At 36.6% G+C, this 16838-nt stretch overlaps 1 protein-coding gene across 3 annotated transcripts in view; it reads right to left on the bottom strand.

Moving 5' to 3' along the window:
* LOC306875454 (TLE family member 5-like) overlaps nt 1–16182 on the bottom strand; it is a 34440-nt gene extending 18258 nt beyond the window's left edge. The window contains exons 1-2 of one of the 3 annotated variants that reach the window (XR_013784748.1): nt 15735–15914; nt 915–1003 (exon numbers count right to left, since the gene is read on the bottom strand). Coding sequence is in view for 2 of the 3 variants with exons in the window: in XM_079426024.1 (XP_079282150.1) it covers nt 915–1003; nt 15735–15761 (116 nt within the window). In the remaining variant the exon portion in view is untranslated. Of the gene's footprint in view, nt 1–914; nt 1004–15734 lie in introns of all 3 variants that reach the window. The other 2 variants (XM_079426024.1, XM_079426025.1) reach the window with 2 other exon arrangements.
* Nucleotides 16183–16838: the final 656 nt, after the last annotated feature.

Genomic DNA, 16838 nt, shown 5'->3' with positions numbered 1-16838 from the left:
TGCTGGTTGCTCTTTTCTACTATAATCAGACTCCAGAACAAATTACTCTATTAATGGTTGTATTAATGAATCACACAAAAAAGACTCATGAATTATGGGTCACTGCAATTCCAACTGCTTGAGTTAATTCAACTGAACTGAATCAGTCAGATTTGAGAACAAATCATTCAGACTGTGTTTTCGACCAAATCAACCATTTCACTGAAAAGATCTGACTCAAAATAACGATTAATTCACAAACCAGACATCGCTACTTTTCAAATGAATGCATCAAAGAAAAAAAAGTTTGAAGTCAAGTTTATCTTTGAAAAATGACTTAAATGTTTGTCTGTTCCTCGCACAAAACCATCACATGATTTCAGAAGAGTTTGAATAAACTATTGAGTAAACTATTCATATGAACCCATTTTATGATGCTTTCGAGTCCTTTTGAAGCTTTTGTAAAAGAGCAACCAGCACATTCTTCAAAACACCTCCTTTTGTGTTCCACAGAACACTGTTATTGTTGTTGACCAAAACTTTAACATTTCAGTAAATTAAATAAATATTACATAAAAACGTACAATTTCAGTTTCAAAAGCAAATATATTTTTTTACATTTAAGTCAAAATTCTAAAAATACTTGAACTAAAACTCGAATTAAAATAAATTTAAGCCAAATAGAAATAAACAAACAAATCTGACAAAAGCACATAACAAAATTAAAACAAACTACAATTAAAATGAAAACTGAAAATATAAAAACAAAAGCAACTTTAATATTTTGATAAATAGCATAACAGTATTTAAACAATCCTCAAATAACACTGCCAAAGAAAGAACATCAAGTTTAGAACAATGAGGGTGAATTAATGATGACAGACTGTCATTTTTGTGAACTATTGCTTTAAGGTACTGAACATTTTTGTGTGTACCTGTGGTATTGTGCTTGAAGGAACTGGAACTCGTCCTTAATGCGGTCGCACGAGTCTGACGTCGTGAACTTCAGCTGCTGCGATGAAGCCTGGAACGAAAGCAATTTACGGCGGTCAATTGCATTATTCAGAAAACGTACATCGCAGCATCAGCTGGGCATCTGGGGGGATGGACCAGCGCTGCCATTTCACTGCCAAGACCAGACAAATCCGGCCAAAACAGATGCGGCTTTCTAAACAGGGAATTTTGTAATCAAGAGTGAATTCAAATGTACTATATAAAAAGCAGCAAATGAAATCTCGAAGGATTACTGCGACATTCAAAACTCATAATTTAGAAGGCATCTGTCATGTCTGGAGCACGACACCACCAGAGGTTTTTGAATTGCATGTATTCCGCTTGCAGGTGAACTTATTTCCCTAGTGTGGGGGCCACACCTGTAGGGAAAATGCAGATGTTATTGGAACGGTTTTGCACTTTTCAGGGTGGATTTTTCCTAGTCTTGGTGATATGTTGGTGGTTTTCCCAATAAGCAACTGCCATACTCGAATTTTGATGAATGCAGGCCTTCCAGCTTTCAATGTAATTCTAGTAATGCTGAAAAAAAGAAAAAAAAAAGAAAAAGAAAACCCAGGAAGATCTCTGCTATTGCCAATGTTTCCGATTCTGGCTACTGAAAATGAACACTAGAAATGTGCATTTTGGTCATTTTGACAGTAGAATTAACTTGCGTTTTCTGGTTAAGATGAGGGTCGGCAATGAGGGGGCCACATAGACATGAGTCAAATGAGCTCGAATCTTTGGTCAGAGCGAGGAATTAATTAACATATGTTGTCATTTTTTTTCTTCATAAAAAAAAATAAAAAAAGGCAAGTTTTGGTATAGACCACATTAAAGAGCATAATTTTATAACCATTTTCTTTGCAATGTTTTTTTTTTTTTTTAAAGTATTTTTTTTAAGTTTTTTTAAATTCTAAGTATTTAAGTTTTTTTTTTTAGTATAAATGAGAAGCTATTATTTTTTTATTAATATTTTGAATTGGGTTTGATATTTTAATTTTCAATTTTAGTTTTATTTAAAGTTTTAGCAATTTTTGTTGAGTACTTTGTCAGTTTTATTTATTTTTTTAAATGTCATTTATGTCATATATATATATATATATATATACACATACACAGGTCCTTTTAAAAAAATTAGCATATTGTGATAAAGTTCATTATTTTCTGTAATGTACTGATAAACATTAGACTTTAATATATTTTAGATTCATTACAACACAACTGAAGTAGTTCAAGCCTTTTATTGTTTTAATATTGATGATTTTGGCATACAGCTCATGAAAACCCAAAATTCCTATCTCAAAAAATTAGCATATTTCATCCGACCAATAAAAGAAAAGTGTTTTTAATACAAAAAAAAAGTCAACCTTCAAATAATTATGTTCAGTTATGCACTCAATACTTGGTCGGGAATCCTTTTGCAGAAATGACTGCTTCAATGCGGCGTGGCATGGAGGCAATCAGCCTGTGGCACTGCTGAGGTGTTATGGAGGCCCAGGATGCTTCGATAGCGGCCTTAAGCTCATCCAGAGTGTTGGGTCTTGCGTCTCTCAACTTTCTCTTCACAATATCCCACAGATTCTCTATGGGGTTCATGTCAGGAGAGTTGGCAGGCCAATTGAGCACAGTAATACCATGGTCAGTAAACCATTTACCAGTGGTTTTGGCACTGTGAGCAGGTGCCAGGTCGTGCTGAAAAATGAAATCTTCATCTCCATAAAGCTTTTCAGCAGATGGAAGCATGAAGTGCTCCAAAATCTCCTGATAGCTAGCTGCATTGACCCTGCCCTTGATAAAACACAGTGGACCAACACCAGCATCACTGACTGTGGGTACTTGACACTGGACTTCAGGCATTTTGGCATTTCCCTCTCCCCAGTCTTCCTCCAGACTCTGGCACCTTGATTTCCGAATGACATGCAAAATTTGCTTTCATCCGAAAAAAGTACTTTGGACCACTGAGCAACAGTCCAGTGCTGCTTCTCTGTAGCCCAGGTCAGGCGCTTCTGCCGCTGTTTCTAGTTCAAAAGTGGCTTGACCTGGGGAATGCGGCACCTGTAGCCCATTTCCTGCACACGCCTGTACACGGTGGCTCTGGATGTTTCTACTCCAGACTCAGTCCACTGCTTCCGCAGGTCCCCCAAGGTCTGGAATCGGTCCTTCTCCACAATCTTCCTCAGGGTCCGGTCACCTCTTCTCGTTGTGCTGCGTTTTCTGCCACACTTTTTCCTTCCCACAGACTTCCCACTGAGGTGCCTTGATACAGCACTCTGGGAACAGCCTATTCGTTCAGAAATTTCTTTCTGTGTCTTACCCTCTTGCTTGAGGGTGTCAATGATGGCCTTCTGGACAGCAGTCAGGTCGGCAGTCTTACCCATGATTGCGGTTTTGAGTAATGAACCAGGCTGGGAGTTTTTAAAAGCCTCAGGAATCTTTTGCAGGTGTTTAGAGTTAATTAGTTGATTCAGATGATTAGGTTAATAGCTCGTTTAGAGAACCTTTTCATGATATGCTAATTTTTTGAGATAGGAATTTTGGGTTTTCATGAGCTGTATGCCAAAATCATCAATATTTAAACAATAAAAGGCTTGAACTACTTCAGTTGTGTTGTAATGAATCTAAAATATATGAAAGTCTAATGTTTATCAGTACATTACAGAAAATAATGAACTATCACAATATGCTAATTTTTTGAAAAGGACCTGTATATGTATATATATATATATATATATATATATATATATATATATATATATATATATATATATATATATATATAGTTTATTCATTTTCATTTCAGTTTTGCTTATTTGCTGAAAAAAAAGGTTAACTTTATATATTACATATATTTTATTTATTTTAGGTTTGTATAATCATGATGTTTTGAATACAACAATATGACTAACATAAAATAAAATTAAAAACAGTAATAGAAATTAAACAATTTATTATTATTATTTCCAGCTTCAAAAGGTTTTAATTTAGATTTTTACAGTGGATTTTTGGCTGATATATTTGGCTGGTCAGTACTGTTTTTCTAGCATATTTAGCATAAAATAATCATATATAATGTTAATAATAATATAATATAATATATATTAATAATGTTATTAATAATAATATATTAGGTTTTCATGTTTGATCCTATATAGTCCCATCAATAAAGAGAAGCCAAGATAACAAGAGAGACACAAATTTGGACACTTGTCATCCATCAGTATGCAGGACTTAGTTGTTGTTTTTTATTGGGCACTCAATCGAGCAGCTGATTCATCATGTTATTTTCCAAATTGCCAACCTGTTCTTGACTCCTTTCAAGTGTTTGCGTTTTTACGTTTCAAAAATCCCGAGCCACTCTGTGGGTGAGAGCTCAGCGGATGAAATTTTCGGTACGAGCGAACCAACCTTTAACACAAACTGTGTATTTAGCCCGAGCACTCTGTGCTCCGCTGCATATGAAAGAGGCTTGTGTCAACAGCGAGCACTTAGTGCCCAAACAGTCAATCTTTTTCAGACGCTGCTAACAGTAGCCCTCGCATCTCTGCGTGGCTACGGGAGATACGGTTTCCTTAGGGACTGCTGGGGAACAGGGCCGATTGGGAATGTTTCGGAGTTGACGGCTCTTGGTGGAGCGTCCAGCGACGGGGTGTTACGTGCACACAATACTTGCTTTCAACGACGGCCATGTTGACCTGCTTGCTACACCGTAACGTCATCTGAACTGTTTAAGCAGGCACTGAACACTGTTAGCTGTTTGCTAAACAGAGAGAGCACTTTAAAACTGTCATTAATACATAAATACAAGTATGCTGAAACCGATTTACATATGCTGTGTGAATGAACAAGTGTTTATGGGTCCTAAAGAAGTTAATAGTGAGCAGAACTGACCATTCACAAAGAGCTTGATGGACAGGCGATCTGACCAGTAATAATGCTGAATCCATCATCTTGCCCGACAAACAAATCCGACAGGAGAGTAGATTAACTTCGGTGGACTAGAATGATAGTGTGATGATGTCTTTCTGCGGTTGAAATAAAATACGTTACGATGTTCATTCATGTTTATTTCGTGCTTTAAGTAAATATGAAAAGACGATCGGTCTGCATGCCGCTTGAACAGAGGAAATACAGAGATCTGTCACAACACATTAAATGGACACAAAACTGTATTTTTATCTGAATTTCTTAATGTTTATGTTTCATACCAGAAGTAACCTGTTCTGTTTTGTCTGTCAGCGTGTTGTCAGTTTCCTTTATGGTCCACGATGTATTTTTTACTGCGTGAGAACATGGTGTGTAGTGTGAGAGAGGCATGGCTTGTCAGACATAGCAACAGTAACTAAGGAGGACTGGTGATTTTTTTGTAATGACTCTGAACTTTGTTGCTTTGACATTTAAGTGACTTGCTTATTCAAAGCAAATTTAAGGACACTTATTACAAAGTCAATCATTTATAAAATAACCTGGAGTTAAATGACTGGTTCAAGTTTGCAGTAGTGATTTAGATTTATTCATTTTTTAGATAAAATGGTAAAATGTAATCTTTTGCAAATAAATAGCTAAATAAATATATCTTTCTACCATCTTCCATAATGCATATTATTAATTTGTTTTATTTTTATTTTATATGATTTTATTTCATATTTCATTTAATATTTTATTTCATTATTTCATATTTTATTTTATTTTTTGTATTATTTTATTTAGGACCAAATAGTTAGTTATTTAATATGCATGTATGTTTGTATGTTTTTTGAATGAATGCATGAATGTTGTAAAATTTCTACATTGGCCTATCAATTAATATATTTAAATTTCTTTCTTTTGTTTTGTGGCTCTTTAATGTGTCGTGACAGATCGCTGTATTGCCTCAGTTCAAGCGTTATGTGAACCAATCATCTTTTCATATTTACTAAAAGCACAAAATAAACATGAACATGAACAAAGCGTATTTTATTTCAACCGTAGAAAGATGTCAATACACAATTTAAATTCAAGTCCACCAAAGTTAATCTACTCTCCTGTCTGATTTGTTTGTGGGGCAAGATAGCGTACCTGGCGTTATGATTGGTCAGATCGCCTGTCAATCAAGGTCTTTGCGAATGGTCAATTACACTAGTAAATGAACCAAATGTCTTAAACTTGAACATAAGCATTCAAATAAAATTATGAATTTTGGGGGGTTTGAGCTAAAGAATCATAGCTTATAATGCCATTGCTGTCAGATTTTATTGGCAATTTGAAATACATTATTGAAGCATAACATTTCACAAAGGAGATTTAAGTCTGTTTCCCATTCAAACAGGTTAGATGTGAGCTGTACTGGTATAACTGGAAATAGCTTCTCGGAAATATTGCAAAAATAGCCGCTGACTGAACTGTCCTTCTTTAAAAGTGACTCGTTGCTCTTCTCTACCAACTGAGCGACAGGTTCGCTTTATTGAATTCAAACCTGGAACCTTTTGGTTTCCAGGCCAAATCTTTAATCACTGAGCTACACCAGGCTTAATAAAGTGATGGAAACCTTCAAGATTGGGATGCTTAGTCTAATAATTTTAAGCTTTAGAGCAAATCCCATATTCACTTAAAAAAAGAAAACCACACACAGGCGCACTCATGCAGCACAAGAGCCAAAATATGGGACAATCCCTAATTTGACTCTGCTTCTGTGCGCTTCTCCTTTGAGATGCAATTAAACCATTAAAAGGCTTTATACGCTGGTGGGCATCCACTGGTGGGATTCATCATTCCCGCAATTTACAGTTGTGCCTCCCACCCCACCGTTTAACAGAAATGTTCTAGAAAATTCTTTCAACTCTAATGTTGGCAGTTTTTTTCCCCGATCCCAAGGAATTGCATACAAAAGCCCAGATGTAGTTATCTGAAGAGGAGAAGAGAGTCTTTACACTTGAATTACAGTGAATGTGGTTTGGTCAAATGCCAGCAAACCAAGAGGCACTAGGATCACTACAGCAAATCCTCACCCCCAGTCTTCCTGTATCTGATGCTATGTTTGGAATAGCATACTATTACTCTATTTCTGCAGTATACAGTATACTTTGCACAGTATCCAAACAGAATACCCAATGGACTATTATGGATTAGCTCAAATGTGCAGTGCACAACAGTGCATGCTGTGCAAAATACTGTATCCAACAATGCAATGGACTCAGGTTGAACCTCTATTTCTTATTATTAATTATTTGATCCAACAGGGTTCCAGACTGAATGGTGGTACTTACCATACTGCCATGCAAATATGGATGTTATTAAAAAAATTAAAAATCTATGCATTTACTTCTTGCCATACAAATGGCATACTTTTAATGCACTGAAATAAATCAAAACTATAACCCCCCCCCCAAAAAAACAAACAAACAAACATCAAAAACCACAGCAAAAAAAAAAAAAAAAGAAATACAAAGATAAAACATATTACTAAACAAATAAACACAAACAAGAGGCCCGTTTCATAAAACAAGTTTACCAAATAAGCCAGGTTTATTTCAGTTAGTCTGACTTCTTGTCAGCTGATTTGGTTCAAAATAAGTCAGACTAACTGAAATAAGCCTGGCTTGTTCGGTAAACTTTTTTTATGAAACAGGCCCTAGACCAAACAAACAATTACAAAACAAACTAGACCAAAACAAACATAAGAAGTTACAAAAATAAAACCAAACCCAAACAGTTTAAAATGTTAGGCTCTCGGGTTTATATAAGGTTTGACTCACTTAAGCATCATTTGGGATTCTGACAATGGTTTGTACCAGATTTCTGTGTTGAATTTCGTTAAAATTGGATCCAGAGAAAATGGCGCCAAGTGACCAATATATGTATGGCAACAAAACATTGTGTTGCACTGACATGACGTAATGTAAAAACTCGATTTAACAAGAACATGCATTAACAAACCTTTACTTAAAACCCGAATCCTCATTAGACAAAGTATTTGGTTTCTTCACAGTGGCAGAAACATCATGGGGGCTGGTGAACCGGAAGCCACCCTGCAAAATAATGGTGGCTAATCATGTTTGGGACAGGAAGTTGATCTTGATGATTATCTTTTCGCCCAGCCTCGGTTATTGCAAACCCTCACCCCCTTTCACTTTGAGAGAAATGGTGTTATCCCACTTCCCACTCCAATCCGTTTTCATCGGGTCGTTTGAAAGGGGATTATTCACCTTTTATCACTTCAGGCGCCGCACGCTCCCAAACACAAGCTTCCTCTCGCTGGAAAGGCCAACAGTGGCAGTCAAATTACAGACAAATAGCTGTCACACGGCATAAAGGATACACAACACAGCGGGTAGGGGGTAGTGAAAGTGAGGGGGTTCGAGAGAGCATGCGATGGGAACGTCAGTCAAGAAGAGAGCATACAGCACAGCGGCTCGCGATTGAAAATTAAAAGCAGGCGGGTCAAGGTGATTTCGAGATTACAGGCAGAACAGTAGTGATTGATGCTGTGTTGGTAAAGAGCTCGGCACGGGTCACAGACTCCGGAAGACAGCCGATTACTCCCGACCCTGTAACAAATGGCACGGCCATGGGAGGCGAGCGACTGCCCGCAAATAATGACCCCTTGGAAAGAACCCTGCAGACTTATGGACTTCACGTTTCACAGTTCAACTAAAATAAGGCCAGACTGGTTGATTAACATTCAGCTGTGTGCCAGTGTTGTTTATTTACTATTACAGCATTTAGAATTAGATTCATTTAAATTTTTTCAGGTTTAATAATTTCTTTCAACTTTTATTTTCAAATTCAAGTTTTTTTATTTATGCTTTATTGCAATTTTAGTTAAGAATAGAAACACTGATGCGAGTTAAATACAAATTATGATTCATCGAGAGCATCTGCGCACAGTCTGACAAATACCACAGACTCATCCCTCAGCCTTTAAAAAGAAACGTAATAAACTTCTGTAAAAATACTTGGTTTCATCTGAATCAGACATGACAAAAACATTCAGCGAGGGAGTCAGGTTCACTCAAATAACTGAGACATGATTCAACTGGACCTCACGGATCACGTTGTTCATTGTTGTGTGCGACAAACTTAATGCCACAAAGAAACTTATTTAAATTATTCCTTTTTTGTGAGTGTGTGTTTCCTACACCAACATTCAGCATCTTTGTTGTTTTTGTATATTGGTTTGGGAAAAACTAACAATTTAACACTTTTCTAAAAATAAAATGATAGTTTTGCATCTTTACTTCAAATATTTGAGAGAATTATTAATTATAACTTAAATAAGATTTATTAAATAAATAGCATTTGCAACCAATTTTGCTATCTGAAGACCTGCTGCCACTGTAGGCACATTACTGCAAATGTTCTTTATTTGTTCTTCAAGTAAAACGGACATAAGTAATTTTTTAATATTTTAATATTTCTTTAACATACACAACTCAAGATAACTATTAGTACCAGGGTTATTATAGTGTTATAACTAAAACCATAAAATACATGTTAGTTACCTGAAATAAAATTAAATATTTTATTAAAGTGCCCATATTATGGGTAATGAAAGGTTCATATTTGGTTTTGGGAGTCCCCAACAACAGGTTGACATGCATGCAAGGTCAAAAAACTCATTCATTGTCTTATTATACGCATTTATTTTTACCTTATTTGCTCAACGACTCCCAAACGATTCGCTCAACGATTCATTATTCCAAACCCCTCCTTTGCGTGATGCTAATCTACGGTGATTGGTCCGATTGGTCTCATTTCCATTTCATCATGCCTGTAATGCCTGATAAGCAGTGTTTGTGAGCACAGTGCTGCTTTGTGTACAGTTACCGGGGAAACAGCTATTTTTACCCTCCAAAAGCTGCACCTAGTGGCAAAGAATGAATTTGCATTTTCATTCAGACCAACTCAAAGACCAACAAGTGGGCAGGCAATATGCTAATGTTTCATGTTGAATTCAACATGAAAGGGCTTGGGATTGATTTTAAAAATGACTCGTTTCAATGATTCAGAGTCAACTATTTCTTCTGAGAGACAATAACTTTATGCACGGTGCACTTTCAGATTTAAAACTTTGCAGGATGTTTTCATTCACTTAGAGCTGTGTTACACACTGCATGAAAGGGCATTTTCAAAGATCCATAATAGGGGCACTTTAAACATTTTTCTTTGAGCTAGTTGCAAAATAAAAATTCATTTTAATTTAATTTAACTAAAACTGAAATAAAAGCTGTATAAACATATCAAGGACACAGTGAGCATGTGATAATTTGTGGAGGCGGAAATGATTCAGGAAGGCTTCTTTAGCCTGGTGTCTGTAGACAGGCAGGTCTGAGCGAGGTGCTCCCACATTAAACAGTCCCCCACCAGGCTGCTTTGTTCCAGACTGATGCTTTACTCTGGGGCGCAGCTTTCCCACAGCGCAAGTCCATCACTGACAGAGAATACTGATGCAGCCCGTCTGTCTCAGCGCACACACACTCAGAAACATGTGTGCAACATACAAAGCCTCTAAGCCATGAGCAACTGGCAAAAAACCTGCGCTAGTAAAAAATAATCCTGCGACGCAATTATCCCAGCACGCATCCTTCACACCAAAGGCCAGGAGGAACACAAACAGTCAGACAAGCTAATTAAGCCATCCGCGCCTCGTCCTTTCACCACAGTACAGGCCGAGCCTATTCGGGGAGGACAGTGTATTGTCAGCAGCTCTTTTGAAATGGCCTGAATTGATCATTTAATGTAACAAAAAAAACAGGGAAATAAAGGAATTGGTATCACCAATGTGCACTTTTTTCCCCCTTGTCCTCTCCACGTACGCTTTTTTAGTCCATAAAGGTGTTTAAAGACATATTTGTGATGGTAATGTGCAGTTATGCCATCAACAACCAAGACATCTGTTTGGGAGTGTGCGTGTTACCATCCCAACCTGCAGAAATGAACACTGAATTTGTTGATGCCTATTTATGAGCTATTTGGCACAATTTTATTCATCGAAGATTATTAGTCATCATTGTTAAAGCAAGAATCACATACACGATTACAATAGATTTATTCATATTTTATATACTTAAATTACACATATACATATATACATATATATATATTGTGGCGGGAGGAGCCAACGACAGACACAGTGGGCATGGCGTCAAGCCTCGGAGAGGTTTTTATTAAACAATATTTAAAATAAAGTGTCCAAAGGGGGAAAAGTGTCCAAAATAAACGGGGATCTGGTGTCCTCGTCGTGCTGCGGGGCTGTGCAGGAGGGCAGTGTTCAGGAGGGAAGGGTCCAGGTAAGGGGCGGAGTCCGGCGGCCGCACGCGCTCCCGTCTGGAGGTCCCGGGGCGCGGGTGACGGCGGCTTCTATGGCGGCTTCGTCCAACTCCTTCATCCCCGGGTGCTCGACGGGATTCCACGGCCCGGCGTCCTTGCCCGACGGCCGTATCGCGGGTGCAGTGTCGGCCGGACTGCGGGTCCGGCCGCTCGCGTCTCTGACGGCGGCAGGTAGTTCCCTCTACGCTCCCTTCCTGGACCCACGAGGACACCAGCGTGCATGCACGGGAAGAGACCGGTCTCTCGAGGAGAGGCGCGCTCGGCGTTTAAACGGCGGCGGTGATGAGGCTCCATTCACGTCAGGTGCGCCTCATCACACGCCGCCAGCCCTGCGTGTTCAGCGCCCCTCCTCTCTCACACACCCACTCCCGTCGGGAGCCTGGTGAAGGGCGGCGAATACGGGACGGGGTGGTGATGATGGACAGGGGGGAGGCAGCCGACTCGTCACATTATATATATATATATATATAAGATTTTGTAATTATTTCCTTAGCAATTAAATCAATATTCATATGCGTTTACTATTTTATATATCTATATAAACATTTGTGCTATAGAAAATTTAGTAGGCTATGTGAACTTATACTATATTTATACTACAATTGTTTTTTATGATGTATAAAAATATATATTTGTGTGTGTGTGTGTATATATATATATATGTATATGTATATGTATATGTATATATATATATATATATATATATATATATATATATATATATATATATATATATATATATATATATATATATATATATATATATATATATATATATATATATATATATATATATATATATATAGTATTTTGTTTACTAGGATGAGAGTTGCTGAAATCGCGTTTGGTCTCGTACTGCATCGTGTATCTTGTCAGTGTGTGCACTTGCTTGGCCATTTGTAGTTGATAAACAGGAAAGTGGGTCCAGCTGAATTGAAATGATCATTTGTTAGATTGGTATAATAAAGGTTATTATACCGCGGCAGCGGTCGCGGCAGTCGTCGTGTGAAGCCCTCTTAGTGTAAAGACCATCGACTCCACCGGGCAGGGACACCGGCAAGGGATAGTAGTAGCTTTTTATTTAATTTTTTTTCATTGATATGTTTATTATTGAAATGTTGTTGTTATATGCATGTGTCAATTTTATTTAATTTCTTTATTTTCTTAAATATGTGGGTAGATAGTATTTATAGAGTTGTAACTTTTTAGTTTTAGTTACTTTTTCTTATTTGTAAGTCGCTTTGGACAAAAGCGTCTGCTAAATGACAAAAGTAAGTAAAAGTAAGTGTATATATATATATATAACACATTTTATTTATTAGCACTGCTTAAGACAAGCATTGATTATACATTTATTTATATTTCATATTTAATCACTGTATACACACACACAGATATACACAACTATAATTTATTATAATATTTGTTTTACATATTACAAACTTTTATTTTGGATGAGATTAATTGACAGCACTAGTATTAAATATATAAAAATTTACTATATAGAATCAATATAGTTTTTTAAGTTTATAACATAGGTTATAAAAATAGGTATAAGTTTCAAACTTTCACAACTATACAAACTTGAAGTCCTTTTAAATCCATTTTTTAATCTTAGCAAAACAAAAAAGGTAAGTTTTAAAAGGTAAGCAATAAGTTTTTCGTCACGCATGGCATGCAGGGGGATAAACGGCGAAGAGGGCCTTTTCTCATGCACGTATGCTTGTGTGTGTGTGTGTGTGTAAGGAACAGAGTTTATTTAATGAGCAAGATGTGGGACAACAGGGATTATCTGCCGCGTTGAGGGATTTGGGGAGGCAAAGACGGAGGTCTGTCCTGCTCACTCGAGCAGACTTAATAAATCTGCCCCAAAACATCAGGTTGAGGGCGACACACACACACACATTGCTGCGTGTACATTTCTGTGCCAACTCTCGCTTCTCTTTCCAGCCATTACTGCAACAATGGCTTTCAGAAGCGACTCCTTGAAAAGCCACAATCAATGGCGCACTCCAATTCACACATACCCACCATTATGACATCACTCGTCTGGATCTGGATTCAATGAACAAAATGGAGGACAAAACGCTATTAAACGTCATCAGTCGCACAAAGAAGTCAGATATGGTTGCAGGTAACGTTCATAAAACGTTAAATGAACATAACAGCTGAATGTGTTTGGGGTGTGTGGGGTTAAATCAATAATCCCTGCTTTTAACTTTGTGTGTCAGGTCTTAATACTCCAATTAAGAAGCACATGGGTTCGAAAATTTCACCAACATTGTTAGATGACCTTGAAAAAAAAAAATGGTCGGGTGGGCTTGCAGGAATCAAAAGGCTGCATGTACGCCTGCACCGAAGTCATGAGACATTCAGGCTGGTCAGAGTAAACGCTTTCTGTGTCAAGTCTGGTGAGAAGTCGTTGCTATGGAGTCACAGCGCCGTGGCAAAAGATTAGTGCCGACTACAACCGAGCTCACATCATCACATGCTCCCTGTCGGCCACTCATTATCAGACAGAAAAGGAGCTGTTCAGTTCACTACCTCAGCTCAAACACCTGAAAAATATGATTTATATATTGCTGGATGAGATTTTTATCCAACAACTGGCCTAATGCAAAGGGTTTCAGATGTTCAAGTCAATGTGACATCAAAATTGACCCTATTTATTTCCTTAGTACAAGAGTGAAGAGTGAAATCAGACATACAAGAGTGTTCACAATTAAAAATCTAGGTTAAAACGAGTGAAAAGATCTTGTAATGTACTCTTAATATTATTAACCCTTTCATATGATTTTGAAAAACTTTTATACTATTTTCAAGGAAAGATTTAAGGATAAATTAAATGTCAGGTGGTTTAACTATCAAGTCAAATGCAATGGCATTTTTAATTATATTTGTCAAGGCCAAAAGTATTTTTTACAAATGTAAAAATTATTAATTCATAAAAATCCTCCAGTTTTGGGGGGTTGCTCCACATGACATTTTACAAACTAAACTAACCCTGCCTTGTCATTAAAAGGTCAAATTATGTTAATTTTATGTAATATTACGCCAAATTAGAGACTTATTTAAATAACACATTGTGCAAAAATTAGAAAACCTTTTTTTCCATCATTAATTTTTTTTTTTTTTTAACTTCATTCATTTTAAAACAGGTGTATTCAAGTCATGGCATGTATGACCAGCATTTTAAACATTTTTGGAAAAAATTAAAAATTAATAGGACAAAAAAATGAGTGTCACATCATTGACCCACAACTGTGCACGATTAATCACTGCAAGTTAATCAGAATTTAAGAAAAAATAAAAATTCTCAACAAACTGCTCCACCTCCCAAACAACTTTCCTTTCTGTATGACATCACCAAGTGCGCTTTACACGAGCCAATCAAACGCCACCCTACATTTCTGCTCACATAAAATCCAGTTTTACTCAAAAACACAGCATTTTAGATATAAAATCATAACATAAATGGTATCCACAACTCATTTTACAAGGAGGCGATCAAATGTCACAAGATAATTCTGTAAAGCAAACCAAATCATGTCGCTCAGTGGCAGCTAATTCACTTCTATTTCCAGCCATACGCCTTTAATCAAGAGCGCCTAATCAAAATAGCTGTCATATTAGCTCATTAATCAGCAACAGCCTGCAAGAAACTTAACATGTGACAAGGTATTGCATTCAAACCAGTCTAGGAATACTTTTAATCACTTACAGCATTAGTTAGGCTGATTAGGAAGCTACTCGCTATGCGTAACTCAATCCATAAACGAGTTCATAAGCAGTGATCCAGACTCTCTGTACTTTGGCTAAAAGATCAAGGTAGTGCACAACACACACCTCTGATTCCCTGCAGGGAAAACATCTTGCACAATGCAAATGCATGTCATTACAAATTTACACCTTGGGTTTTTGGCAAAAGTCTTGCTGCTCTTACAAAAATGCAATCAGCTTGTGTTCTATCAAAAGTCTGATTGTAGTGTTAGTTAACATGAATTTTGGCACCCCATTGGCAAAATGATGAGAGTTCATTAGAAAAGATTCATAGAACCTGAAAGAAACGAATTTGGCACTTAAACCTCATAATTTCATGCCTTGCTCCAAACTACAGAGAAATAAACATACATAAACGGTTAGTAAAATAACAGAATTATTAGGTTTTTGGACTGAAGTTGCATATATTAATACACAACTGTTAAATGTCACAGGCGCACAACATCTACATTGTTCTCATCTGCAAACACTGCCAAATCACACATTAGTGGATTTTAAGGTAAAAACGTGTTGTTTTAGTAATATTAAAGGGCGATGTGATGAAAATGAATGATACATATTTGATCTTCGCGATAAGTTTGAACATACGCACACTTGCCTCTGCTGCCTATGCTAAGCTCAAACCAGCTAACAACATCAACACAGCGCCAGCAAACCGCTCGATTTATACTCACCGAGTGCCTGGATTGTGGAAACATCATGTCAGTTTTGGTCTTCGGGGTCTTGCCTTCTCCTCGTCAAAGAACAGGGAAGCAGTTTGGTCTGCAGACGGTTATATTTGTGTGTGTTTTCTTTGTTCCGTCGCTAGCTGAGGCTCCTGTGCAGCTACAGGCAGCTCGCGCGGCTGCTATGGTAATAAAGCAGCCTGGTGTGTGCCGCACTGAGCGCGCTGTCTAACACGCAGTCGGCATGCAGAAATAAGGATCCGGTGGTGATTTGCTGGAATCTGTCGGATTGATATGGTGTCTTTCCTGTCCCTCTTCCACGTTGGGAATGCGCGCAGATAAGGGCTGGTGTCTCTCTCTTCCCTGGTTGGAGGAAATCGAGTGGCTGTGCAAGAGATGAAGTGGAGTTTGGGAGCTGATGGCTGCTGATGCGGGGTTTTTTTTTCTGTATGCATGCAATTTTTTTGTATTTTTATTATATATTTATATGAAATATAATATACATTTACATACAATTAGATAAATGTAATAACTTTGATACATTTCTAATAAACAACATCAAACCAGCACTAGCAAACAATAAATTATTATATATATATATATATATATATATATATATATATATATAATTTAAATGTATATGTTAAATACAGCAAAATCATTATATATATATATATATATATATATATATATATATACGTAGAAAGTTAGAAATACAATAAAACATTTTAATTATATATAAAAATGAGCGCTGTTAAACGATTAATCGCATCCAAAATAAAAAAATTTTTTTTTACATGTGTTTGTAGCCTACTGTGTATATTTATTATGTATGTATAAATACACACACATACAGTATATATTTAGAAAATATTTACATGTGTGTGTGTATATACATTTATATTCTTTTTTTATTATATATAAATATATTCTTAAATATATATACATGCATGTGCTTGTATTTATATATACATAATAAATATACACAGTACACACACATATTATGTAAACAAAAAACGTTTATTTTGTATGGGATTAATCATGATTACAAATTATTAAAAATATAAAATTTATACAACTTTTCCTGTTTATATAAATCATTTTAATAAAACA

This window comes from Barbus barbus, assembly GCF_936440315.1.
Source record: "Barbus barbus genome assembly, chromosome: 9".
NCBI lineage: Eukaryota > Metazoa > Chordata > Actinopteri > Cypriniformes > Cyprinidae > Barbus > Barbus barbus.
Note: the sequence above shows the minus strand (reverse complement) of the source record. Positions and strands in the feature narration are given on the sequence as shown.